We start from the raw sequence: 27,086 nt of genomic DNA, 5'->3' as shown, positions 1-27,086 counted from the left end.
TGTGTGACTAAGTTGGTACCCCGTGATTCCGTACGCTGTTTACTGATTGTTCGTGTTGATTTTTCTTCCCTGTATTTAGTTGGAATATGCTTAATTAAAGTGACACTCATACTCCCAAATAAGATTTACCACAATTAATAGAAATGTTTCAATATACCAAAAAAGGATAAATAAATGTCGAAAACAATGGTTCTTATCAAGGATACCGATTTTAATTTGAAATAAAGGTGCAGAAAACACGATATTTCTACCTTATGAGACGATAGTAGACCACAGTAAATCTTTGAGCACTCACCAATCATTTAATACTTTTGATTGTTCAGCTATTAAATACACGGTTTCAGTTGTGTTATCAGTAATTAATATTTTTCATAAATGCATAGTTAAAGGTTTATCAGTCAAAATTGGTGTTTGTTATACATGTGTATGTATTGATTTTGAGTAAGAGTGTCACTTTAACACGTATACATCAAAACACGTAAGTAGGTTCTGTAATGCTGACTTTATTACTCCATCTGTTTTACATTTAATTATATACGTATTCATACATCTCCACATAATCGATTTCCATGGCAACGTTGTCGCCTTGCCATGACGGATGCCATTTGTCACGCGCGCTCCAGAAGTCTGCTGGCACCGTCGGGGAGGTATTATTCCAGGGTTTCGGAGAATTATACGTCCAGTTGTCGGGGAAAAACCCGTTTTTGCCAGCGATGGCCACATTCAGTATGAGGTAAAACTGAAAACAAACATTTGTGTGCGTTTTGGTTTTTGCAATACAATCGAACCCCGTTTGCTCGAACTCGCTTTGCTCGATTTCCTCGTTGGCTCGAACTGGATGTAAAGAACTGATTATTTCTACATGTGCTTAATGTTAGCATTACCGCTTGACTCGAATTTCCCGAGACTCAAGGTATTTTCACCGGTCCCTGAGATTTCGAGCCAACGGGGTTCGACTATAGAAAGGATGATCACAGGTTGTTAAAGATATCAGTCCAAATCACCGAAAAACAGAGACAATGTTTTGATGCGAATTAAAAATAACATAAAGGAAACTTACACGTTCAAGTTCAATCAAGTTGTTTAAACAAAAATTATATCATTTAAATGGCCGACACAGTTTATGCAATGTTTACTTGAACATGATACTAGATCGTCAAATCGCCATGTAATCGTTCGGGTATAAAACTGTCGTCTGTAACATATTATTAGATATATATGTGGCATGGCATTATTCTTTTTCAATCCTTGATCTTTTAAATGATTATTGAAATAAAGCCTGGACATATGTATGCCATATCGAAACCTACATAGAAATTTCAATAAAAAATAACATATTTTCAATATGATCATTAAGAATACTATTGACGTAATAATTACATTTATATTTTTTTTAAATAGATCGCACTTACAGGCTGGTCAAAGGGGGCCATATTTCCGCCACTGGACCAGATGTTGCTGCCACTAAAGCCACCTTTCTGCCAGAAGTTTCCTCCAGTCGCCATGACCTGGTTTCCGTCCACGGAGATGGTTATATTGTCTTCCGTCCAGTCCACACAATATGTGTGCATTTCGGTTGAGAAAGTGCCATCGTCCCTCTCCCCATGCGTCAGGTAAAATTTGTTCTGTCCGGCGTCCGGGCCCCAATGCAATGTGGAGCCGATCTCATTCCTTCCGTGGTCGTTACCGTCGGTGTCTTTGGCTTCACTGTTCCCTGGCATATGGAGGGACGGTGTTTTATTCAGGGACGTGTACATTCGGAACTCCTCGGCCATTTTTATCGAAAACAACCTGGCATTCGGAAAACCTCGGCCATTTTTATCGAAAACAACCTCGGATGTATGCCGTCACATCAGTTGAAGTAGTTCGTATTTTTTTAAAATTATATCATTAACTGAATATAGTGTTTTAGCTTGTATTTCTTGATTTAAGTTTAAATTGATTGCTAGTGAAGTGTATTATTGCAAACATAATTAAGATTCCTAAGAGTTAAGTCAGTAAGTTTATTTGCTAAATTACTCGATCTACTTGCAGCGGACTTAAACATACCGATTTCTGAGTATGTAAACCGTCAATATACATCCGCGGTTGTTTTCTATAAAAATGGCTGAGGAAATCCGAATGGGACGTGTATACATGTTCAATGATTGACACTAGTGGGTTAACAACCGAAGAAAACCGAAGACAGATTTCCAAAACAATACATTGTCAAAGTGAGCTTGATATAATCCAGTTCGTTGAGAATTGCGTGCCATACATTAATGAAATCGGTCTTGTCCGGCAGGCTGAAAAATGTTTGAAATACGCATCTGTTTTCTGTTTCAATATGCAGTTTTAATCACGTGGTATAACCCGCCCACCCCTGGGTAGGAAGATGATTATTTTACCTCTGCTTTCCATGAGATCGATTTCCCCGGACCTGGGCCATTCACCGTAGTAGTTGCTTCTGGGCAACATCCAGATGGCTGAACAAAACAACAGTATGTTTATAGACCATATGCCAGTTACAAAAAAACAAAACGCTTGGCAAGAAAAACATTGACTGGCAATGTGCCTTCAAGAACCAATATTGATTAAAGACAGAAATGAAATCGCTTATTCATGATCAGTTATAAAAATACAAGTAATCTTCAATTCCAACCAGGCCAGATCCAGTCTCCCTGGGGGATACGGGCACGGACGCACACCTCCCCAAATGTGACCGTCTTTTTGCTCATCAGCTTTCCCGACATGACGGGTGGGAGGAGTCCGTTTTGACCGTGTCGGACACACCCATAATCAGCTGCGTTTGTACAGGTGCCCCACATTTCTGAAATGTATAGTGCGAATGTGCCCGATAAATCTGATAGTATGAGCAATATTAATAATGGGTTGTCCGGTAAGCGTAGCGGTTAGCGCACTCGCTTCTCCGTGACCCATAAAGCGCAGTGGTTAGCGCACTGGCTTCTCCGTGACCCGGGAAGCGCAGTGGTTAGTGCACTCGCTTCTCCGTGACCCGTTAAGTGCAGTGGTTAGCGCACTCGCTTCTCCGTGACCCGGTAAGCGCAGTGGTTAGCGCACTCGCTTCTCCGTGACCCGGTAAGTGCAGTGGTTAGCGCACTGGCTTCTCCGTGACCCAGTAAGCGCAGTGGTTAAAGCACTCGCTTCTCCGTGACCCGGTAAGCGCAGTGATTAGCGCACTCGCTACTTCGTGACCCGGCCCCAATTTCTCGAATCAAGTCTGTTATAACAGGATCAAGCTCAGCACACTATTTTTTATCTGGTATAAATTTAGTAATATTTCCCTTTTTAAGAGTTTGAAGGCCATTAAAGGATATGCTATTTGAGATAAATAAGAAAAACTACTTTTTGTTTAATAAAACCATATTTAGTAAGTACTTTTGCTAATAAGATACTTAAGGGAGTTAAGCTTAAGAATGTTCGAGAAATTGGGGCCAGGGGTCAATTCCTAGCCGGGCGCATGTGAGTTTGGTTAGTGGTCACCAAGCCGGACAATTTGGTTTTCTCCGGATACTCCGGTTTCCCCCAGAACACAAGATCACACTCTCGCGCAACATCGTGCCAACGAGAGTGACTTGGTTTAAGTTACCATAACTTTCTTCACAATCGTTGTGAAATACATAAGGTCTAATAGTGTATGCTAATGAAAACCGTAGCTTATTGTATAGATATGTATATAAAAGGATAACATACCAGTTACGTTCATGGTACCAGTATGGAGGTACTGCTCGCCGTACGAGTCCGCCGTCAAGGTCTAGAAAATGTACGTCATAACGCGTCGTTACGTTGGTTATAGGTAACATGTATATATATTGAGGAGCAGTGACCCCTTTAATAACATTTAGCAAATGTATCAATAAATAGCCATTCATGAATAGGTCGATTGGTGTGTTGAATATAAGGTTTGAAAACAAATTGAACATTATACGAATCATGTAAGTATGTTTCCCCTTTTTTGCCAAAACGACGCCTAATTCTCGAAGCCACCATTCCCATACCCTTTGAAGTGGAAAAAAACATAGGCATTTAAAATGGTTTAACTCCTTTTTACCATTATTTCACTCTGTAAAATTGTACATGTCTTTCGATTTTATTTTCAACAATATCTGCATTTTAAATGGTAAAACATGAAACTTATCCATTTGATATATTAATCATCGCCATTTATCTCTGTAGAATTTGTACGTGTGGAATTAGTTGTCTTCATTTACGGTTTTTACCATGTAAACAATAAGTAAAGTATGTTTTGATGTTGTAAAAGGATGTACAGTAAAACTGCGGTCGTTCGAACAAGCAGTCGTTCGAGAACCGGCGGTCCCTCGAGGTCGGAGCTTGGTCCCGCACATTTTTTCTTCTATTTTCAGATAAAATATACCAACGTTGCATCGTATCCTCGAGGTTTTGGCTCGGTCCCCGGCGTCCTCGAGCGATCGCAGTTTTACTGTATATATTAAATGCACACGAGTAAAAATATATGTGCTTAGTATATTTACAAGATATTTGTTTAGTTTTAACCAGTTATATTTTATTCTAAACTAATAACATATGAAGTCTTGACCACTTATATCTTACGGGCTTAATGAAAAGAGATCCGTCCGTTGTGAAGATGTTCTTTACATCTCTGGTGTAGACCTGGATCTCCCAGTTCTGAAACGTACAAAAGACTACGTATTATTATTAAAGATGCACTCTTACTTCCAAATAAGATTTACTACAATTAATACAAATGTTTAAATATACCATAAAGGATGAATAAATGTCAAGAACAATGGTTCTTATGAAAGATTCCGAGTTTAATTTGAAACGAATGTGCAAAAAAACACGGTATTTCCTGATGAGACGATAGTAGATCACTGTAAATCTTTTAGCAATCACCAATCATTTAATATTTTTGCGCTTTCAGCTATTTAATATACAGTTACAACCCTGTTATCAGTAAATTATATTTTCCATAAATGCATTATTTAGTAAGTAGTTAAAGGTTTATCACTCAAAATGAGTTATACATGTGTATGTATTGATTTTGAATACGAGTGTAACTTTAATAAAGAAAACGTGTGGTTTGATGGAACTGTCGTTAATAAAATTACAGAACTGTTTCATAAAACTGAACTAATGGATAGTCATAATATAATATTTAATTCCTGGCCTAGTTTTTAGAGTGTCCTTCTTCTGGGCGGGAGGCCGAAGGTTCGAGCCCCATATTGGTCTAGTTTTAATAAGGCCGGTTGCTGACCCAACAGCTAGTTAGCCCAATATAATTTAAGTTCTAATTTTATTTTTTTTATATTTTTAGATGTCAGTTTCACCGTTGAATATGTGTTCATGTTCTTTCTTATTGCATAAGGGACCATATACATGATTGTGTTTCTAGACGGACCACGAACACGATCGTAACGATTCTCCTTTTTATACATGTTAATGTTATATATGGCCACCTTATGTACGATTAAACGCTGTTCCCGGTCAGTACCGGACAGATACGCAGAAACAGACCCTAGTTCAATATATTTTTATATATTTGAATCAATAGATATTTAAGGGTCGGCGGAAACAAGAGGGGGGTGGCGGGGATGAAAATCTAGCAATTAATTTATAGTCGCTAATAAACAATGAGTACCTACTGCTATTCTACCAGGCGCCTTGTATATATTGAAAAGGAATCAGGAGTAAAGATGTTCAACAATTAAAGAGTCTCATATAAAGGCTGGCGCTGTATTGAGAAAAAGGACATTAAAATAAACAAAAACCTGACAATAGACAGGTCATGAAAGGTCAACCGGTTCATTAAAAATGAACGCAAATCTTATCGTACAGAAATTCAAGTGCGAATTAAAATATTGTGAAATATTATCGGAAGATAATGCGACCTATGTAAGTAGTTTCGGCTGTTGACCCTGAGTCATTGAACGGGGTCTTTGTCTAAACTTTTGATTACAGGACTTGTTTCTGTAGTTTTCCATTCGTATAGTGTATGATTTTAACATCATCTGTTAATCTGAGGAAACTGAAATCGAGCTTTTTAAAATGTAGTATCTATTTCATTTAAGAAAATAAATGATGATATCCTTTTTTTAAATCAAGAAATCTTTCAAACTGACTTTTTCTCAAACATTGTTTTCATCAGCCGTTGAAAAGAAAACAATGCGTTTGACAATCCCGCGGTCAAACAAATATATTTATGCATGCATGGTCGGCTACATAAAATGCATCCATTTCATGCCTTTCATGTTCTTTTGCCAGTAGCCTGATTTCAGATCAAGCTTTCTAAGTTATTGTGCGGTCTATACCAAGACAGCCGTGTATATTGTTTACGTTGTCAACATAAAGCTCTAGCAATTTATGCAAGTTTTAAACGATTATATATTGATGTTTGTTCAGAACGTTCACATTTATCAAAACTCATAGTCTATCCTATGTGGAACTTTGATCCTGTTCCACAAAGTTTTGTGTCTCCAACGAATGTCCGTCGTCCGTCGTGCAGTCGGTGTCTTTAAAAAGCAAGAAGCCTTAATTTCATTAACATACTTGCATGACTTGAACATTCATCATCGCCCCATTTTCAATTTCTATGGAAAATAGTTGTCAGTATTTATGTGAAAATCTACAGACACAAGCTCAGTAGCCAAATGTTTAAACATAAACCCCGTTTAATGGCACAGGGTAAACGCCAAAGACATAGAATACAAAAACAAAAACTCACAAACAAAGAACATGGAACAAAGCACAGAACTCCACAAACAAAATAGCGCATATAAACTATATACAACAAACTCGGTATGTTTATCAAGGATTGTAAGGTACCGCCTTGGAACGGTCAGTAAAATGTAAATTGAATGCCCTATCCCGCTATTCACCAAACACACCCAACCTAATCGAACGAAGCGGAGAATCAAATACGGTTTTCGAAAGGGTATACTTACATATCCGCCATACATGGAGACCTCATAGTCCCAGTTGTCGAGGTTCAGGGAGTTGAAGTCGTCCCTGAGCACAAGACGCTTTGTAGGTCGGTCCAACCCACTGTCATCCTCTGAATTCAAACAATACTATGACACCTAAGGTGTTGGTAATGTTGGGAGATTCGAATGGACTCAAACGTTTTCTCAGTAAAACACTATCACTATGCTTTTTTACCTTTATTTCTCAGACATCAGGGGGAAATTAGTATAATAAGTAGGTTTCACTCACCATTTAACAACCTCCTAAAGTATATGTAAAAATACAATGGATATAAGTGGCACCAAAATTGTTTTGCACGCCCGGGCATACTGGTGAATGCTTAGGTACGCCCCTGCCAATTCAAGAGCTTCGGTTCCAAATTTCAAAATCGAAGGAAATATTCATTGAAAACTCTTATCTGGTGGTCTGCGCTCTAACACAGTCAGTTCAAGCTTCTAGTGATGCAACGATACAATACAAACACAATTGTTTTCAATACAACTTATTTTTTTCAACCAACGCACGTTTTTGTATGGTATTGTCGGACCTAAAACATCTACAACAAAAAAAAATGTAATAAAGTGCAACTTGCTTTTTAGCAATAGCTTCACTCTAGTTTTTGCCCAAGAATTGGTTTTCTCTAGTGAAATGGACTAAACTCTGCTAATTTATGTTTAAAATGTTTGCCCTAAAGATCAAATCAATTATACCCTACTTCAAGGAATCAACGGTTTTTTGCACATTTGTTTTTAACACCAAACCTTGTCTGATTGGTAGCTAGAGTATGCTTAGGCCAAACTTGGTAGCCAAACCTTGTCTGAATGGTAGCAAGAGTATGCTTAGGCCAAACTTGGTAGCCAAACCTTGTCTGGCTGGTAGCTAGAGTATGCTTGGGCCAAATTTTGCAGCCAAACCTTGTCTGACTGGTAGGAAGAGTATGCTTGGGCCAAACTTGGTAGCCAAACCTTGTCTGACTGGTAGCTAGGGTATGCTTGGGCCAAACTTGGTAGCCAAACCTTGTCTGACTGGTAGCTAGAGTATGCTTAGGCCAAACTTGGTAGCCAAACCTTGTCTGACTGGTAGCTAGAGTATGCTTGGGCCAAACATGGTAGCCAAACCTTGTCTGACTGGTAGCTAGAGTATGCTTGGGCCAAACTTGGTAGCCAAACCTTGTCTGACTGGTAGCTAGAGTATGCTTGGGCCAAATTTGGTAGCCAAACCTTGTCTGACTGGTAGCTAGAGTATGCTTGGGCCAAACTTGGTAGCCAAACCTTGTCTGGCTGGTAGCGAGAGTATGCTTAGGCCAAACTTGGCAGCCAAACCTTGTCTGACTGGTAGGAAGAGTATGCTTGGGCCAAACTTGGTAGCCAAACCTTGTCAGACTGGTAGCTAGAGTATGCTTGGGCCAAATTTGGTAGCCAAACCTTGTCAGACTGGTAGCAAGAGTATGCTTGGGCCAAACTTGGTAGCCAAACCTTGTCTGACTGGTAGCTAGAGTATGCTTGGGCCAAACTTGGTAGCCAAACCTTGTCTGACTGGTAGCTAGAGTATGCTTAGGCCAAACTTGGTAGCCAAACCTTGTCTGACTGGTAGCTAGAGTATGCTTGGGCCAAACTTGGTAGCCAAACCTTGTCTGACTGGTAGCTAGAGTATGCTTGGGCCAAACTTGGTAGCCAAGCCTTGTCTGACTGGTAGCAAGAGTATGCTTGGGCCAAACTTGGTAGCCAAACCTTGTCTGACATGTAGCTAGAGTATGCTTAGGCCAAACTGGGTAGCCAAACCTTGTCTGACTGGTAGCTAGAGTATGCTTAGGCCAAACTGGGTAGCCAAACCTTGTCTGACTGGTAGCAAGAGTATGCTTGGGCCAAACTTGGTAGCCAAACATTGTTTGACTGGTAGCTAGAGTATGCTTAGGCCAAACTTGGTAGCCAAACCATGTCTTTCTGGTAGCTAGAATACGCTTGGGCCAAACTTGGTAGGGAGGTTAGTCATGACCAACAGATGGTCACTTTTCATCATTAGCGAAGTACACTGTGGAAACTTATGCTCTAAGATGTACACTATATACATAGCATTTACACTTGTATTATTATGTCTTGTGTCGTTAAATTTTGTATTAAACATTTATTTCAACATTGCATAAAGGACCAAGTATCCTCATTTATCTGAAGGATGTTAGATAAACACGTTAACTGTTCGGTATTCTGGAAATTATTATGATTACTTTTATTTGTTAATAGTACACACTAAAAAGAAACAGCACCGCGACTTACATACTTATATATGTTAACATATGTACCAATGCTTGAGAAATGTTAACATTAAGGTGACTTATAGGCCCGATGGGCCGGGTGTTATCATCATTTACATTTGTATTGTGAATATCATTTGTGTTATGCACATGTCACTTTAATAAACAACTTACTAACTTACTTACTTACTTATAAGGTCAGAAGGTCAAAGGTCACAGTCGCGGTGACATTGAACACACAAAGCTTGTTGGGATGATAACAATAGTATGCTTTGGTCTAGTCCTCAAAGGGAGGTGGGATAACCTGCAGATTACCTCTATTGATTCAAGTTTAGGACAGCAGGTCAGAAGTCAAACTCACAGTGACCTTGAACACAAAGGCCCCATCAGATCAATATAAGAAGAACACATGGACCTCAAACTTGATGGGGGAAAAATAGCGACATATGGTACTTAGTTATTTAGCGACATAGCGCAATAAATTAATAACCGAGTAGTTCTTACTGTCAATGTCCGGCTGATCTCCTGACCCAGGGGAAATGTTTGCTAGCAAGTCTGTAAGTTGGTCCTTATCTTCGATCAACTCACTGACCTGGGATGATATCACCTCGAGCTGTAAAATATCAAATTGATTAAATCAATACAATACGTAAGACAATTAGAATACAACCTACATTTTCAGCTAATGAAAATTTCCACACGTTTCGCGGGTGTTTGAAGGTCCGCGTTCTGCCACTCATTCGATACACACTCACTGCGTCAGAGTTTGTGTTTACAATGTGTCAGCCAATAAGGTAGTATTCTAAAGACACTTACATGACCTGAAGTAATATTTTAATGGTTAAGAATGGGCGGAGTGAGTGTATGACGACAATTTTTTAACATGTCATATTTACTTTATAATAACCTGTTTCTGCTTGTTGTAAATCTTATTAAACAAGACGAATGTTGATGTCAGGCATCAAAGACGCGCCTGAATGGGTTTTATTGAATATTAATATATATCTATTGATGTTCATGAAACATTCTGATTAAGTTTCATGAATATTTGACCAAACATAATGCCTCTAGTGTGTTCCAGATTGGACCTAGTCACCTAGTTTTTGACCCCATGTGACCAACTTTTACAAGCGGTCGATATTTCATCAAGGGGTACATTCTGACAAAGTTTGAATATAAAAATTCCGAATAAACATGGACATAATATCCTATTTTAAACATTAGGCTTATGCGTTTTATATGACGTTTTGGAAGTTTTACACGCATCAAAACGGTTATTGACGACAAATTTTAAGTTAAGTTGAATAAGAGTTGATATCATTAACAAATCTTTTTTTTCATAACTAAAATTTATCCGAACACACTTCCCCATTGACAATTGCAAACATGTATCCCTAAAGAAAATAAAACAATTATGAGTGAGAACAATCATTTAACGAAAATTAAAATTGTTCTTATCCTCTTAAAACACTTTTAAAACATTCAGTATTTTATCAATTTAATTCTGATGACGTCATAAACATAATATAATATCATGCCGTCATTCAGACAAACAGGACGACACCATTGATAAGAAAGCATTTTTTACAAATATAATACTGTTAATCACCAAAGGATAAGACGAAAATTTATAAAAAAAACCCTCTTTTTATTACTGTTAAAACAAAGACCGATTAAAAGAAAAACGATTACTGAACTAAAGATGACAATAAGATTACCTTAATGGTGTAGCAACAACAATATAACAATGTTAAGAACGATGGTTTGCATTCAATACGCCAAACAGTAATCATTCGGAACTCCTCGGCCATTTTTATCGAAAAAAACCCGGATGTATTTGGACGGTTTACATACTCAGAAATTGGTATGTCTAATTCCGCTGCAAGTAGATCGCGTAGTAATTTTTATTTTGCAGTTATAGTTAATGACTTGACTCTTGGTTATCTTCAATATGTTTGCAATAATACACTTCACTGGCAATTAGTTAAAACTTAGATCAACAAAAATAAGCTAAACTACTGCATTTAATTAATGATATCATTCAAAACATTACGAACTACTTCTACTGATGTACCGGCATACATCCGCGGTTGTTTTCGATAAAAATGGCAGAGGAGTTCCGAATGATCCGTTATTTGTTCGTTGTGACACGAAGCCTAACAGAAAACGGTTATTGACAAAACTTACGGTTATTGAACGACATAAGTTTGTTGGTAAATAATAAGGCAATGCCAAATTGGAATTTTGTTAGGCGTCCGTGTGCGCCTAGGTTTTACGCTCCTCGAGCCAAATAAAAAAAACACTTTTTTAAACAAAACAAAATCTCGACTTTTTTGATGTCCGAGATCCGAAATTAAGATCCGACAACGATTTAATGAAAACTAGTCAATTTTAAGTTTGATTTATTCTTGTATAAATCTAGTTATGAAACAAACCATTTTGTTTTGTTTTGATGATGTTTCATTCATCTATGCATTGCTAATTATCTGAGAATACCTGGGGGGTTTTCGTAACGAGTTTGTGTGTGTTTTTGAATAGGTAGCTAGGTTTGGCAAACTTAAGTTGACGCTTAACAAAATTCCAATTTGGCATGGCCTAATGTTTGTGCAAAATGTGTTTAAATATTGATGGTCTCTACGCTAGCTCACTTGACTTTTAGTCAATTGTTGGAATCCTAGATGAAACGACAAAGTGCAGCGCCTGTGTCCCTACTGACAGTGGCTGATCTTTGCGGCTTTGCGAAAAGATTTGTTCACGTATTATAAGAAACTAAACTCTCAATCAAACTCTGGTAAAATACCGAAGGCGGCGCTCTGTAAGCGGCGAAATTTCCAAATAACTTCACAACTATGGTAACACCTTTGGCTTTGCTAATTTGATATGGATAAAGCGGAAATTTTGTACATTTGAAGGCAGGCCCCTTTTGGCTACAAATATCACAATGTCATATGTATTTACCGTTGAAAATGATTAGTAAATAGTATTTCACCGACGTATTAGGATATGTAGACAAGTTCATTTTCCCAAAACGTGGTTATAACAATTGTGACTAATACTATTTATTTTGAAATGTTGATAAATTAGATCAGAGGTGTGTGTTTTAATTTAAATAGATTTAAAATTAAAGATTTACAGTCGAAAGCAGTTACTTCGAAATCTTCGGGACCTCAAGATATACTTCGAGTCAACGAGCATTCGATACATCCGAAATATACAAATAAATATGGCACCTCACCCAACACTTTGAAGTCCGAATTATGTTCTTTATATAAATGAACTGATTGTTCATTAAATATTCTGTCGAGCCCCGTCGGCTCGAATACCTCGTTACCTCGAATTGCATGTAAAGGACAGATTTCATTACACTGAATGTAACACCCCAGTTACACACAGCCATCGGTGATTGATCGGGGTTTTTTTAGAAGTGAACCGATGACAACGTATTTAACATTGATATCACCTATTGGTCACCTGTTTTCCACCTATCAACTGCTATTGGGAAAAGATAAGTTATATCGGTGAAAAATAACCGATTGGGATTTTTAAACATGTTTAAAATTCTCGATCGGTGAAATTAGTTTACAAATTACCGATTGACAACCTGTCTACAACCGATATCACCGATGAGCCACCGATAGGCAACCGATCAACTAATACTTACCACCGATAGAATAAAGATGAAAATCAAAATGCGGGATTTCGTCGGTTTTGATCGGTGGTTAATAGGGATTCAATCTGTGATCGATCGATTGCCGCCATCGTGTCATCGGTGGGTTTAATTTGTAAATGGCCAATCGGTATTTATACGTACTCATCGGCTGTTGATCGGTTGCCAGACGCTTTTGATCGGTGACCAGTCAGATTTTGTGAGTGACTAATCGGTGGCTAGTCGGAGACAGAACGGCGTTCGATTGGTGATGTCGGGTGTTGCTCGGTATTATATAGGCCGTCGCCAGTAGTTTTGCTCCAGTTTCTGCAGTAGTTTAATCCGCGCCACATTGGACTTAACTTCTCTGACAATGCCTGCAAAAAAGAAATTTAAGAAATCCGACAAATGCAAGACCCCCATGACTGCCTCTGATGAGGTCCCACAGATCACAAAAAGATCCATCGTCAGGGGAAGTGCTTGTTGCCACGGTGCCAGTGGTACAGTTGGTGCTAAAGACGGAAGCGGTAGTGGCGGATCCAAGCAGCAGCATTCCCCAGAGAACTGCTCAGTGGATGTTCTTGAACCTAGTAACGTCTCTCCTATGATGAGTGGGAATGATTCTACAGTAGTCGGCAAAGAATCCTGTGATTCTGTTCATGACGATGCCTCTGATGTTCATGACAGTACGGATGGTGGAGAGACACAGGAAGACGTCACTCAGAACACCAAACCCAAGTCAAAGACCAAGAAGCCCAGAAATCGCATAGTGTTAGTAGCATTACATGCACTTCAGCAATATCTAATTAATTTAAAAATATAAAACTGATTCATTGCAATTAATTTTAAATAAATTTTAAAAAAATATGTCAACTCCTACCATTTTTTCATTCATGTTAAGCTCGTGATTTGCTTAATCATTCCATTTAAAAAATTATGTCGAGCCCGTGTTGAGATATGACGGAAAATGCATGTGTTCTCATCCTATGTAATTATTTTCAAATGCTTTGTTTTGTTTGTTGTGTACTTTCAGTATCATCTCCGAGGAAGATCAGGACAAGATTCGTGAGTTCTTGTTAGCCAATGACTTCCTGTACGACAAACACAGAGACCAATGGAGGGATACACAATCCAGGGAGAGGAAGTGGGAGGAGCTGAGCGAACTTATAGGCCGTGATGCCAAGGATATCAAACAGTGGTATCAGTCCACAAGGTCCAAGCTGAGTGAAATCAAGAACAAGAAGGTCACTCCATCTGGGAGTGGTTTTGAAGTAGAAGGAGTCACTGACAAGGCCAGGAGACTGTGGGAACGTTTCCAGTTTCTGCTTCCGCACATAGGTGCAGTGAAATCCCGAACTGTTTGCAGCGTAAGTGAAACAATTTGTTTTCAGTTAAAGTTATTAAATATAAAATATAAACATTATTTTAACGTGTACATTTTGTTTTATTTCACATTTGTTTTCAGTTTCCAACATTGTTTTTAAACGTTTGCTCTTTTGTTTTGTTTGTGTTGGGTTTTACGTAACTTCGACAGTATTTCAGTCATTGCGCGACGCTCGGCTAATAACAAGTGGAGGAAGACTCCAGAATCTCGTCTGAGTTGCACAGACAAACAACTTGGTGAAAACACTGACCTACCGCAAGTCAGCCGGAAGGCTTTCTCACATAAAGATGTTCACCCCTTGCGAGGCTCAAACCCACATGGGTGAGAGACCAAGGGATTGAGAGTCGGATACCATACCACTGGGCGCCACACCGGTCCCCTGTTTTTAAATGTACATAACACTAAAAAGTATTGTATTTAATGTTTTACAGATTAAGCAGAAAAGAGCAGCCAGACTTCACGTCCAACTTCCTGACCTTGATGACGAGGGCCAGACTAACCGAGTTGTCCCCACACAAGAAGCCGAAGAGGACGTCTCTGCAGCTGATGCTTCGTTAGAGCGACCAAATAGTACTCCTCCTATCTCTGCGTCTTCAGACCCTGCCACATGCACGCGACCTCCACTTGTGCGTGACCCCAAGAGAGCCAATGTAGTCGATACAGCGCCTGATGAGGGTATCCAGGCTCTTGTCCGTTGTAGTCAGCAGCTAATGGTGGTAGGCGTGTGGGGTTCTATGGGGTGCGATTATATTCGCCAAACACACCCAGGTTACCTCCAGGGACAATCACAGTCACAGGAACAGTCAGCTCCCCGACAAACCTTGCCTGAGGACATTTTCACAGCTAGCATGGTGACAGCTGGTATCCCTGTCTCCTCACAGCCTGAGGAGGGCTCGGAAGACCTTTAGACGAATGACAACATGAGGACAGGAAGTCCACAAGAAGTGCAGTTTTGTTTGTTGTACTTTTTATGTTTGAACGACTGTTTGTGTAATTGGTGGTGTAACTGCATTTATGGAAAACTGTTTAATTTGCTTTTCACGTAACAATATATTTGTTTCAATTAAACTGAGGTACAGAGAGTATATTTTTATCTGTTTATTTGGCCCCTGGTTTTTATAATAGTTCCCCAATTAATCACAAATTAATAACACAATTGTAAAATTTAGGTATTTGTATTCACCACTATTGGTTGTCTGTGTTGATCGAGAATGTTTTTTTATAACCTCATAACAAAATTAATGCACGCGCGATGACGTCAACGTTGTTCTGCTGGAAAAACGTGACTTGCAAATAACGTTGTAACATACCATATTGTTTTATTATTCACTATAATTAATGCTAAATTATAAAAAATGGAGGGATTTTTTTTTAGTTTTCATCGAGGTATGAAAAACACCCTAATCACATATTCTAAGAAGCCGCTTTGCGGTTTCATAGTATGTGATCAGTTTTTTTTTTCATACCTCTATGAAAACGTAAAGTTTTTATCTTCATTCCTTAATTAAATAAGTGTAGCTCAGGTTAAATGATATAACAATCTATGAACAACGTAAATGGCAAATTGTGTTTTTATTATTAAAATCAAGTAGCACAAAACAGTTTCAGCTGTTAACTTGCAAACAAAACAGTTTCAGCTGTTAACTTACAAACAAAACAGTACAATATGATAAAAGATCTCTACAATCAAATGTCATTTCAGGTATGAATATTGTTTCTGTCCTGTCATCTCACTATAAACTATCTTGTGGCTAGTTTACCATTCTGTCTTGCCAAGGCACAGACCCGGCTGCACTATTAAAGTACTTGGATAAGTACTCCCTCTGCTGTTTGGCGTCGGTTGCGTCACGATTATGGCCCCTTACTTGCTGGATTGCAGTCAGCATCTCATTCGTTCTCCAGGCTCCAGGAACAAGGTTATGCTGGTCATCCTCTTGGTCCAGTTGAGCTTGTTGTAGGCCGGGATACCTAATCCTCATTAGATTGTGCAAGCACACACACAATTCAACTATGGTTGCAGCAATTTCCGGTGTTTGCTGCATAGTTGTGAGAAGCACTCTGAATCTGGCCGCCAGGATGCCAAATGCATTTTCGACCACTCTTCTTCCTCTAGATAGCCGGTAATTGGTTATGAGCTTCTCCCTTTCCAGGCCGCGTCTTCCAAAGGGCTTCATCAAATAGGTCCTTAACCCAAAAGCATCGTCACCAAGAATGAAGTAAGGCATATCATCATTTGGAAGAGGTTCTGGAGGTGGTAAGCCAATGGTTCCATCTTCTAGCATCTCACTGAGCTCTGAATTGTTATATATCTGGGCATCTGACATGTGCCCATGACCTCCGACGTCTATCCACAGAAACCTGTAGTTGGCATCACCAAGAGCCATGAGCACAATTGAGAAAAATCCTTTATAGTTGTAGTATTCAGAGCCGGATCTGCGGGGCTTCCTCAGAGCAATGTGTTTGCCATCAAGAGCTCCACATGCATGAGGGACATTCCACCTCCTTTCAAACTCTTCAGCTATTGGCCTCCATTCTTCAGGTGTATTGGGGATAGGGATGACATCTTCGCTATATGATTGTACTATGGCCTCGCAGACTTCTGGGATAAAGAGGGAAATTGTTGAACTAGCCACCCTAAAATCATAAGAGAGGGAAGGGTAGGAATCCCCTGCTGCTAGGTGCCGTAGTGTTACCGCCAGCTTCAATCCGGGATCTAGGGCTTTTCTCCAGTGGGTGTCCGACTTCTGAAGTCTGGGCGCGAGGCGTTGCAGAAGCTCGTCGAACATTTCCGGTGTCATCCTCATATAGTTCTTGAAGGAGTTGGTGTCCCCTTCCCGCAACTCTGCAATAATGGTGCTATACTGTCCAAATTGAAGCCTTCTCTCCTGGGTTAACCAGGGCCTGGTCCACCATCTCCTTTGTCTTCTTCGGCGGCGTCTATGAACAGCTATGGGCTGCTGAACGAGTTGAATAGCATATCTGACATTGAGAATTGCCTGCTGCTGCAATATGACACGAATTGCTGGATGGCTCTGCCATTCTCCATGATGTTATTCGGTCAAGTACTCAACTGCAAATAAATCATCGGTTCTCATCACTTAAACATGTTGTTTTAATAAAAGAACCGACAGCAACCTATATCAAGAGATATGCAAGCTATTAATTACCGATATCGCCGATCGGACAAAGATGACCACATGTGAATCACCGGCTATATCAGATGGAAAGTGTTTAACCACTGATGACTAGCTATCAAACACCGATTATTCAGCGGTACGCCCGATTTAGCTCCGATTAGCTCCGATTTACAAACGATAAAAACCGATAGTATTTTAGCATTTTTATCGATGAAAACATCCTTATCACCGATCCAACCCCGTTTGAGTAACTTTTGGCCACCTACCAGCAACACATGAAATGTTTTTTTAATCGATTGAACAGTTGTCCATCGCCGATAGCCAGTTACACAGAAAACCAGAACTAAAATCACGCATGACAACCGATCAAAACAGCGAGTAAAATGACCGATTGGGGACCGACCTTCTGTGTAACTGGGCCATAAGCATTCCCGCTTTTCTCTAATTTACCGAGTCTCGAGGTATTTTGCGCCAATCCCTATAAGCTCAAGCCAACGGTGTTCGACTGTAAATACAAGTTTGATTGTTTTTTCATATAGAGTATAACGCAAATTGCACTCGCCATTTTCTCAATGTTCGCTACTGCTTTCTCCAATCCATTCACTTTCCGGTTTAATTTCTGGGTCATCTGGAGGACTGTCGGTTTGGCGCTTACTTCATCCAGCCAGAGGAGGCTTATCAACACCCACGTGATTGACAACATTTTTTCCATTGTTGTAATATCCTGATTTGCACTACTTTTAATGCAAATAAAGCAGGACTCCTTTCTTAAAGTAACGAGGTTATAAACTCCACTGATAAATAACGGCTTTTCAGTAATTATAAAGTATCTTTAACGTTCCATTTTGCTTTTAAAATCACCAAAACGAAATCAGTTTTTAAACACTCAATATCGAAACCTTAACGCAACTTGATCGTTCAATTCAATGCTGTACAACATATTCTAGTAAATATCAAAACTCGATCAAATCATATTTGCATCCATTGAAGTAAAAAAATAAATTCCCCCTGTCGCCCGTTGCGAATTCCTAACCGCATTTTTTTTTGTTTAAGAAACTGCGTCTTTTTATTCGTCAAGTGCCAATGACTGCAGATTATTTCAAGCCGTTACAAAGCCGATTAATATGATTCACCTAAGAAAAATTAATGTCGCATATTAATACTTTACGCTTATTGCATTCTGGAGCATATATGAGGACGAAAACAAAAACAAAGATTTAAACAACACTAGCGGCTCCAGGGAGGGGGAGCACTCGGTGCCCCCCCCCCCAAAAAAAAAATCGTCCAGGTTTACTTTTATTTTAATTCAGGAGAAGAAAGGTGATTAAATACGTCGAAAATGCACCATTTCGGACAAGAAATTGTTTAAATGTTTTATGGGGAACACCCCAAAGCTCCCGGCATACAATTTAAACCAAATCGGTTCAAAGGCAAGGGCGCAAGTCAAAATATAACGCCCGTAAGTTACGCCCCCTCTCACGTTAAATCCTGGAACCGCCCTGAACATTAAAAGGTCCCCAGTATACTTAAATACACTGTCTCCTAGAAGTTTTCGATTAACCCTTTCGATGTGAACAACAACATTCGACAATCAAAACACGTGACAAGTAAGTGGTTAGAACACACTGCATTGCTCAATATGTAAGTGGAAATATTGTTCATTATTATTTAAGTGTAAACAACGTAAAAAAAAAAATTGGTTTTAGTGGGGCGCGAGCCAACGCCGGAAAAGTGAAGAAAAAATAAACAATGGACGCATAAACCTAAAGGCCACTGGAAATTTAACAAATGTAGTAGGTAGTTTACCTCTTAACAATACATGGATAACATCACGTGATAGTGTCAATCAACCAATCACGCAACAACAAAGCTGTAAATAAGTGATTACAACCATACGCGTTGTTGACACTAATGAAAATTGTGGTCTTCAAATACGATATTTAAGCAAATATCAAGAAATCTGTACTTTCTCTATTCATTGTGTTGAATGTTTATATGCTATGAGCATTGCATTATATCAACATTTGTTGATTAAAAGCTCCAGGCTTTGGTATCTTAGATTTAAATTACTACTAAATCCTAAATTATAGCAACCTTAACGCTGACCTCCATTACAATCATTTAATGCAAAACTATTAATGTGTCGAGCCGATATTAAAGACGCCTAACAATTGTTATTCCAGTGCAACAGATATCAGTGTGTGTAAACCACGTGACAGATTGCGACATAAATGCTACGTCGGAAGGCAATATTGGAGACTTTGAACTAGGATAACTATTTCTTCACCATTTTAAATGAAACGTAGCGCAGCCTACGCTGCTTACGGAGCACCGCCTTTGGTCTTTCACCAAAGTTTGATTGAGAGTTAAGTTTCTGAAACACTTCGACAAATCTTTTCACAAAACGGCGTATTTGATGAAACTAATCACCTTACCAAACTCCGGTAATATAACGAAGGCGGTGCTCTTTAAGCGGCATAGACTGCCCTTTGTTTCATTTAAAATGGTGTAGTAAAAGAAAACTTATCTTTGTTTTAAATCTTTATTTTAAGCAAAATGTTGCCTTCCGACGTAGCATATATGACGTAATTTATCACGTGGTATACATACACTGGATATATAACAGAACGAATACAAATATTTATGGGAACACGTGCCTTCCATCCACTTAATGTCGACAAACTATTGTTTGGCTTCATCAGTCGTTTAATGACACAATAAGTTCATCTTTAAATAAGTTCAAAAATATATAAAGAATATCAAACTATTTTCGAAATAGCTGTCGTACAAGTGTGAATTTAAAAGAGGGGACAACTGCGACAAACTTTTGTTCTTCTACTATTTTCCTTTTTTCGTGGTTTTATACATGCATTTTAAATACGTCGTATCTTGATTAAAAAAAACTTATTTTAATACCATTAGTTTACTCCAGATTTTTTTAATGTACCAGTTTATAGCAAATTGATCATTTATTGACTAATATTATTTTGTTAGTGATTATTCTGACAAAGGGGAGGGACGATTTCTAACGTTGTAAAAACTTGTGGACCAACCCTTTTATATATATAAATGTTGAAAAAAATACATTCGAATGTGTTAAATGTAAACTTGATTATATGCAATAAAATATCATTAAATCAACTGGTACTCTAGTAGCATAGATTTAAATGCCCTCTTTACTTATATACTTCTCAAGGTCTGATATTAAGCCATTACGAAACATTACGCAAATTAAGTTATGAATATACCTTCTTTTATTAAACATTAAATAGCTAAGTGGTCACAAATTTCTTAATTAAAAAAGCGCTAAAGAAAGCATATGCTTTTTGTTTTGATTATAAAAGTCAAATTACTTTAGCATGATACTGCATTGAAATTTAAAAAAAATTGCACCAATCTATGTTGTGCCCCTTTAAGCTGTTGTTTGTTTGTTTATGTGAGTTTATCAAGGTCCAATTGGCTGCATTATGGCTTAGTTTAAACATATTTATTTTACAACGATTGTACAACAAGTTATTACAACATTATATTAATCACTCTCGTTGGCACGATTTTATGCGGGAGTGTGGTCTTGTAATGTGGGGGAAACCGGAGAACCAGGAGAAAACCCACTTGTCCGGCTTGGTGACCACTAACCAAACTCACATGCGCCCGAGCCGGGAATCGAACCCGGGTCGCCTAGGTGAGAAGCGAGTGCGCTAACCACTGCGCTAACCGGACAACCAGGTTAATCGCGTCAACCTATGTTGCATTATGGCTTGACCCCGCCGTGACTTAAATTGTGTTTAAATGCCATAAGTGATATGAGATAGAAGTGACAGCATTCGCAGTCAAATCATTTGAAGACTTGAAGAAACAGAGTGAGATACAAAAGATCCGGGTGCGATACCCTAGCTCTTTGCGAAGAAACCTCTTGGTTCTTTAACGTGCTCGGTGTAAAGCACCGATATAAGGGATACAACTTTCCTGGGTTGAACCAGTACTGAGTGCACCACTTTCCCAAGCACTACCCTATAAATGCCGAGCGCCAGGCAAGAGAGCTACTTGTACCAACTTTTAACGTCTTTCGGTATGACGCGGCCCGGGATCGAACCCACGACCTTCTGCTCCGTAGGTGGACGCCTTAACCACTAGGCCACGGAGACGGAATGCCACGTTGTTTGGGTCGGTGGCCTAGTATTACCAATTAAATAGTTGACTTTACACTATTAAAGTAAAGAAAGAAATGCTGCTTGAGTGCTGATTTATTAAGCATGATAAGGCAATCTAACATCACCAGGCTTAGCCTTTTAATCGCGTCAACCAATGTTGCTTAACACTTAAATGAAGTAACAGAAGTTTCATAAAGGTCCTATATCGCTTACATGAGTAATATCTAAACCAAGATGTGTGTTTTAAATGGCAGGGACGTAGCTAATCCTCTAATTATGTGGATTCATAATTGTGCTAGGGGGATATGGGGATATGGGGGCATGCCCCCTCCGAAAATATTGAAAACAATTGTGCAATATGGCGCATTCCGGGCGTTGTGAGGTGCTTTATTTAGTACTGGAAAATGGACAGTTTTAAATAGGATCATGTAGTCAACTTTGGCTGATTTTTGTTTTATTTTTTGGCAGAATCATGTGGATTCAGCCGCGTGCTAGCGTATAGGCAGCTACGCGCCTGAATGGGTCATACTATGGACATACAATTATTCATTACCGATCTTGACCAAACTTGTTATATTGACCTGATTGCATACTAATCAAAGAGTAAACTTGCATTATTCCAATTAAGTGCGTGACCTTAATTACATAGACACATAATTCTGACAAAGTTTCACAGGGATTAAAGAGGAGCATTCGACCTGGCATGACCAGTAATTCTTGACCATGTTTTCGTAGATTCAATCACGCTAACAAGGCTTGGGTAGAAAGTTCTAACAAGGTCTGTTTTAACCTTTGACCTAGTGACATACTTATTGTAATACATAATTGTGTATTATGAAGAAATACATACTTACCATTTTGTTGTTGTTGCTATTGTTGCTGTTGTTGATAAATCGTGACCCTTTGTTGTATTTTCGTAGAAAGTTACCTAAGGAAGCCTCCAGTAAAGTTTCATTGAATTTGGACAAGTAGTTTTAGAGGAGATGTCCCTGTGTTTTACAGGGACAGCAGTGACCCTCCTGGTCATTTACATTTATGATACTTTTTCTCTGCGCTATAACAAGCAACTGTATACTCAGTGTAGCTGTCCTTTATGACAACGGAATTTCCAACAAAGTCAGAGTTTAGCAGCGACGCAGTTAAATGCCCTTTACACGTTTGTATCGGAAACCTTCTGACGTTCGATGTCCTATCGATTTGTGTACGCTTTCTAGTCTTTAATGATATTAGCTGTACATTAAATGCATTCAAATTGACAAGTTTTCATCGGATATATGCGAGACAATTCTCAATTTAATAACGATCATATCCTGAATATACATTTCGTCATTAGACCTGAGGTTTACGCAAAGGAACTCATCTTCCGGCGACCTTTCAGTCAGCCAATCAGAGAGCTGCTTATAATTTGTCGGTAACCGCGATGTGGTTAAATTTATCCGATATAAAGCTGGGATTGCAAACTCATTTCAGACGTACAAACGCTTTGGATCTTAAATCTTTAAAGGCCTTCCACAGTGCGAAAGAGGGTTGGGAAGGCCCTTAAAAGATTTGAAAAGTTCATGTTTATTTTGTTTTGAGGAATGGTATTTTTCGGGAGTAAAGCGTATATTATTTGTGACGTTTTTTTGGGGAAGTAAAGTGTTTTTTATAATATAAGATTTTATCAGATTCTGGATAAAAAAAGCATTCACATTTTTTTTCGGAAAGTCTGTCGACAATGTAACTTTGTTTTTTGTGTGTGTGTCAAAATGCCCAAGACTACCTCATCAACAATTTCTTGTGGGTTCTTTTCAAATCAGAAAGATTTTCAATAAAATAATAAAAAATAGTGAATTAAATTCATTTCCTGGTTACAAAAAAAAATGCAAATATCTTTCCTAAAATAGCTGCAAACATCAAGACAAAAATGATTGTTGATTGATAGTACTGACAATTTTGACCCCAAAACATACTCATTTTGTACCAAGACATTTCCGGAAATATGCAAATGCTTTTTGAGTGGAAATCTGATAAAATCCTCTTTTTTTTAAATTTGCTCAACTCCTAATTACAGCTACACATTTTGCAGCGGATATATAAATAATGCTTGCTAAATATTGAACTCCAAAGCTAAAAACAAATAAAATGTAAACATATTTAATTTTGGTCCGTTAAACGACGTTTGCGCTGTGGAAGGCCCTTAACCAAACTTTTCTACTGGCGACAATCTTAACTACAAAAAAAGACGTCGATAGTTCGAGTCTCACAGCAGGCAGCATTTTTTTTATCATAATGCTTTCTGGCAAAATTCTTAAAACGAAACTATTGTCAGTCAATTTTACCCCGATAATTATATGTTGTAAAATGAGTTACAATGCCGATCATGTTTCTTTTTAAAGCTGCACTCTCACAGATTTAGCGTTTTGACAACTTTTTTTATTTTTTGGTTTCCAGTTATATAAGACTGCCGACCAACGATCAGATCGCAGAGTTTTATATTTAAGTAAAAAAAAATGATGTTTTAAGCATTTTTCTTGAAACCGTAAGTTTAAGCCATAAAATATTAATTTTCGAACGGAAATATGATAATCTACGATCAGATTTTTTTGTCAGCAACCTTATATCATTGGTTTGCAGATATTTATGCAAAAAATTGCTCTTTTCAAGACAAAAAAATAAAAAAAGGTAAAAATGGTCAATCTGTGAGAGCGCAGCTTTAAAGGATTGAAAAAATAATCGTTATAGTAACATCAAAATTATCATTCAGCGCTTATAAAGTCGAACCCCAGTGGTTCGAACTCGTTTCGCTCGAATTCCTCATTTGCTCGAACTTGATGTTATGGACCGATTTCTTTCTACTGTAGGTAAGAACTCCCGCTAGGCTCATATATTCCGAGGCTCGAAGTATTTTAACCGGTCCTTGTGAGTTCGAGCCATCGGGGTTCGACTGAATTTCAAGAAGTGAGCATCAGATATTTGCGTAAGCCAGCATTATTGAGACCATTGAATTATAGAGGAAAAAGATCGGGTCTGAAAAAAATCGGTCTCATTAGCGGGTTGGTCGTGAAATCGGGGTGGTCGCATAAAGGGTTTTTACTGTACATAAGTCTGAGATACGTCCTTTATTACTTCCTTTGTATAACATTTACCTATATTAGTATTGATTCATCTCTATATAATCGATTTCCATGGCAACGTTGTCGCCTTGCCATGACGGCTGCCAGTTGTGACGTGCGTTCCAGAAGTCTGCCCCCTCCGCCGGGGAGTTGTTGTTCCAGGGTTTCGGAGTGTTATACGACCAGTTGTCGGGGAAGAACCCGTTCGTGCCACCGATGGCCACATTTAGTATAAGGTAGAACTGAAAACAAATATTATTATTGTTGTTATAAATATCAGACAGACCCGTATGAAACACAGAATTTTGCGTTATGAGACAATAATTGAAAAAAAGAAAATTCAAGCAAAACGTTTGTGCAATGTTTCATTTATCTATATTTCAAAAATCGGGTGTAAATTTTATGTTCGAAGTTTAAAACATATCATTTGTATGAAATCATTTTTTTCTATTCCAATGACCATTTTAATTATACTAGTAATATTTACACCTCAACTCCCATACCTTAAATGAACTGCCTTTCGACAATTACAATTAACAGCCGATGAACCCAACATCTTACAAATTGGATATGTTCGGATCGCGAATCATATTAAAAATTGTTTATCTTGTTTTTGTTTGCATTGTGTGAGCAGGCACCGAAAAACTTAAATCAACATGTAAGAAAGTGTATATTTATAATATGGTAAATGTTTTGTTGTCATATGTGTTTAATATTACGGTTAAAAGTGAATCGGACTCCACGCGTACTTTAACCAGCCCAAATACGTTCATACCCCCGATAATGACATCAATCCCGCATTTCATTCCTTAAATACACTCTCTAATCCCGAGATATAAAGATTATAAAACTGGCCCCAATTTCTCAAAACTTCTTAAGTCTCTTAAAACTGCACTCTCACAGATATACCGCTTTTACAACTTTTTTTATTTCTTGTCTTGGAAAGAGCAAATTTTTGCGTAAATACCTGCAAACCAGGTATGATAAAAGATGGCTGACAAAAGATCAATCAGATCGCAGTTTTTCATATTTCCGTTCGAAAATTAATGTTTTATGGCTTAAACCGTTACGAACGGTTTAAGAAAAATGCATAAAACATCATTTTTTTTAACTTAAATATAAAAATCTGCGATCTAATTTTTTGTCAGCAGTCTTATATAACTGGTTTCCATGCATTCTCGCATAAATCGGCTCGTTCCAAGACAATAAATAACAAAAAAGTTGTCAAAACATTCAATCTGTGAGAATGCAGATTTAAACAGGATTGAGCTAAGCTCACTATTTTTGTTTTCCTATTGTTTGTATTATATTTACTTTTATAAGACTTTTCAGACTTTAAGTAATAATAATATATATAATATTTACAATAAATCATTTTTCATTTATCAAATTTAAGTATGTAAAACAGCTTATTGAAATATGCTACTTAAACCTGTTAATCTTAAGAAGTTTCGAGAATTGGAGTGTAGTATTTCAATAAGGAAGATCGCTGATAACGTAACGTTTTTTGTACCATGTTGTCAAGGACAACGTTCAATAACTGGCATGCAGTGTAAGTGAATAGCAATGCGACTTATCCGCACGGTATTTATAGAACGTTCAGAAAATTTTCAATAAATGAAAAGCATATACTCTTTATTAATGAGTTTGACGTTATCATTATAAATATATAAACTGACAGTTTGAACTCACCGGCTGGTCGAAAGGGGCCATATTGCTGCCACTGGACCAGATGTTGCCGCCACTAAAGCCACCTTTTTGCCAGAAGTTTCCTCCAGTCGTCATGACTTGGTGTCCATCAACAGAGACGGTGATATGATCTTGCGTCCAGTCCACACAGTATGTGTGCATTTGGGTTGAGTAGGTGCTATCGTCCCTATCCCCATGTGTAAGGTAAAATTTATTCTGTCCGGCGTCCGGACCCCAATGCATTGTGGACCCGATCTGATTCCGCCCGTGATCATGGCCGGCCCCGTCTCGGGCAAAACTGTTACCTTTTATGAGTAGAGACGTTGTTGATCAGAGATTATACATGTGTTTGTTGTAGCAGTATACACGTGCAATGAGTGATTACCAATTTTAAGTTTTATATTATTTTTTTATTCAAAAAGCCCAAATTGTTATGATTACGAAATAACGTTACTGATGGTAATTGTATTACAGGTTGCTTATTTTCGTCTTAGAGTAATCCAGGAATAATCTGTTAATATTCCTTTCGATGATGTGCACCTGACAGCCTCTCAACCAATGCCAATAAAGAATAATTACCCAGTAAAGTGACTTTTTCTGAGGATTCATGTACTTAATCAGTTTAGTCTCTAATCTGATCCTATTGAATTAAACGTTTTCCAAAAACACTATTGACCAAAGGAAAAATTCAATTTGTTCAACCAATTGTATTATCACATCAGTCAGGACCATGATATTTGTCTTTGGTAATACGATTCACAAACCACGTGCTTTAATGCTATGCAGTAAAA

At 38.2% G+C, this 27,086-nt stretch overlaps 2 protein-coding genes across 2 annotated transcripts in view; both read right to left on the bottom strand.

Moving 5' to 3' along the window:
* Window positions 1-483: 483 nt before the first annotated feature.
* LOC128244213 (beta-1,3-glucan-binding protein-like) lies at window positions 484-18,072 on the bottom strand. Its single transcript, XM_052962229.1, has 9 exons — window positions 17,923-18,072; window positions 9,698-9,806; window positions 6,924-7,033; window positions 4,573-4,647; window positions 3,694-3,754; window positions 2,642-2,809; window positions 2,388-2,465; window positions 1,413-1,714; window positions 484-739 (listed from the first exon to the last, which is right to left on the bottom strand). The coding sequence occupies exons 1-9, from the start codon at window positions 18,070-18,072 to the stop codon at window positions 527-529; spliced, it is 1,266 nt and encodes a 421-aa protein (XP_052818189.1). The 3' UTR covers window positions 484-526.
* Window positions 18,073-24,597: 6,525 nt separating this feature from the next.
* The window catches only part of LOC128243809 (beta-1,3-glucan-binding protein-like), an 11,766-nt gene continuing 9,277 nt past the window's right edge, over window positions 24,598-27,086 (bottom strand). The window contains exons 9-10 of the mRNA XM_052961766.1: window positions 26,299-26,600; window positions 24,598-24,848 (exon numbers count right to left, since the gene is read on the bottom strand). Of these exons, the coding sequence (XP_052817726.1) occupies window positions 24,645-24,848; window positions 26,299-26,600 (506 nt within the window). The 3' untranslated portion in view covers window positions 24,598-24,644. The remainder of the gene's footprint in view (window positions 24,849-26,298; window positions 26,601-27,086) is intronic.

This window comes from Mya arenaria, chromosome 8 (assembly GCF_026914265.1).
Source record: "Mya arenaria isolate MELC-2E11 chromosome 8, ASM2691426v1".
In the NCBI taxonomy this organism is placed as follows: domain Eukaryota; kingdom Metazoa; phylum Mollusca; class Bivalvia; order Myida; family Myidae; genus Mya; species Mya arenaria.
Note: the sequence above shows the minus strand (reverse complement) of the source record. Positions and strands in the feature narration are given on the sequence as shown.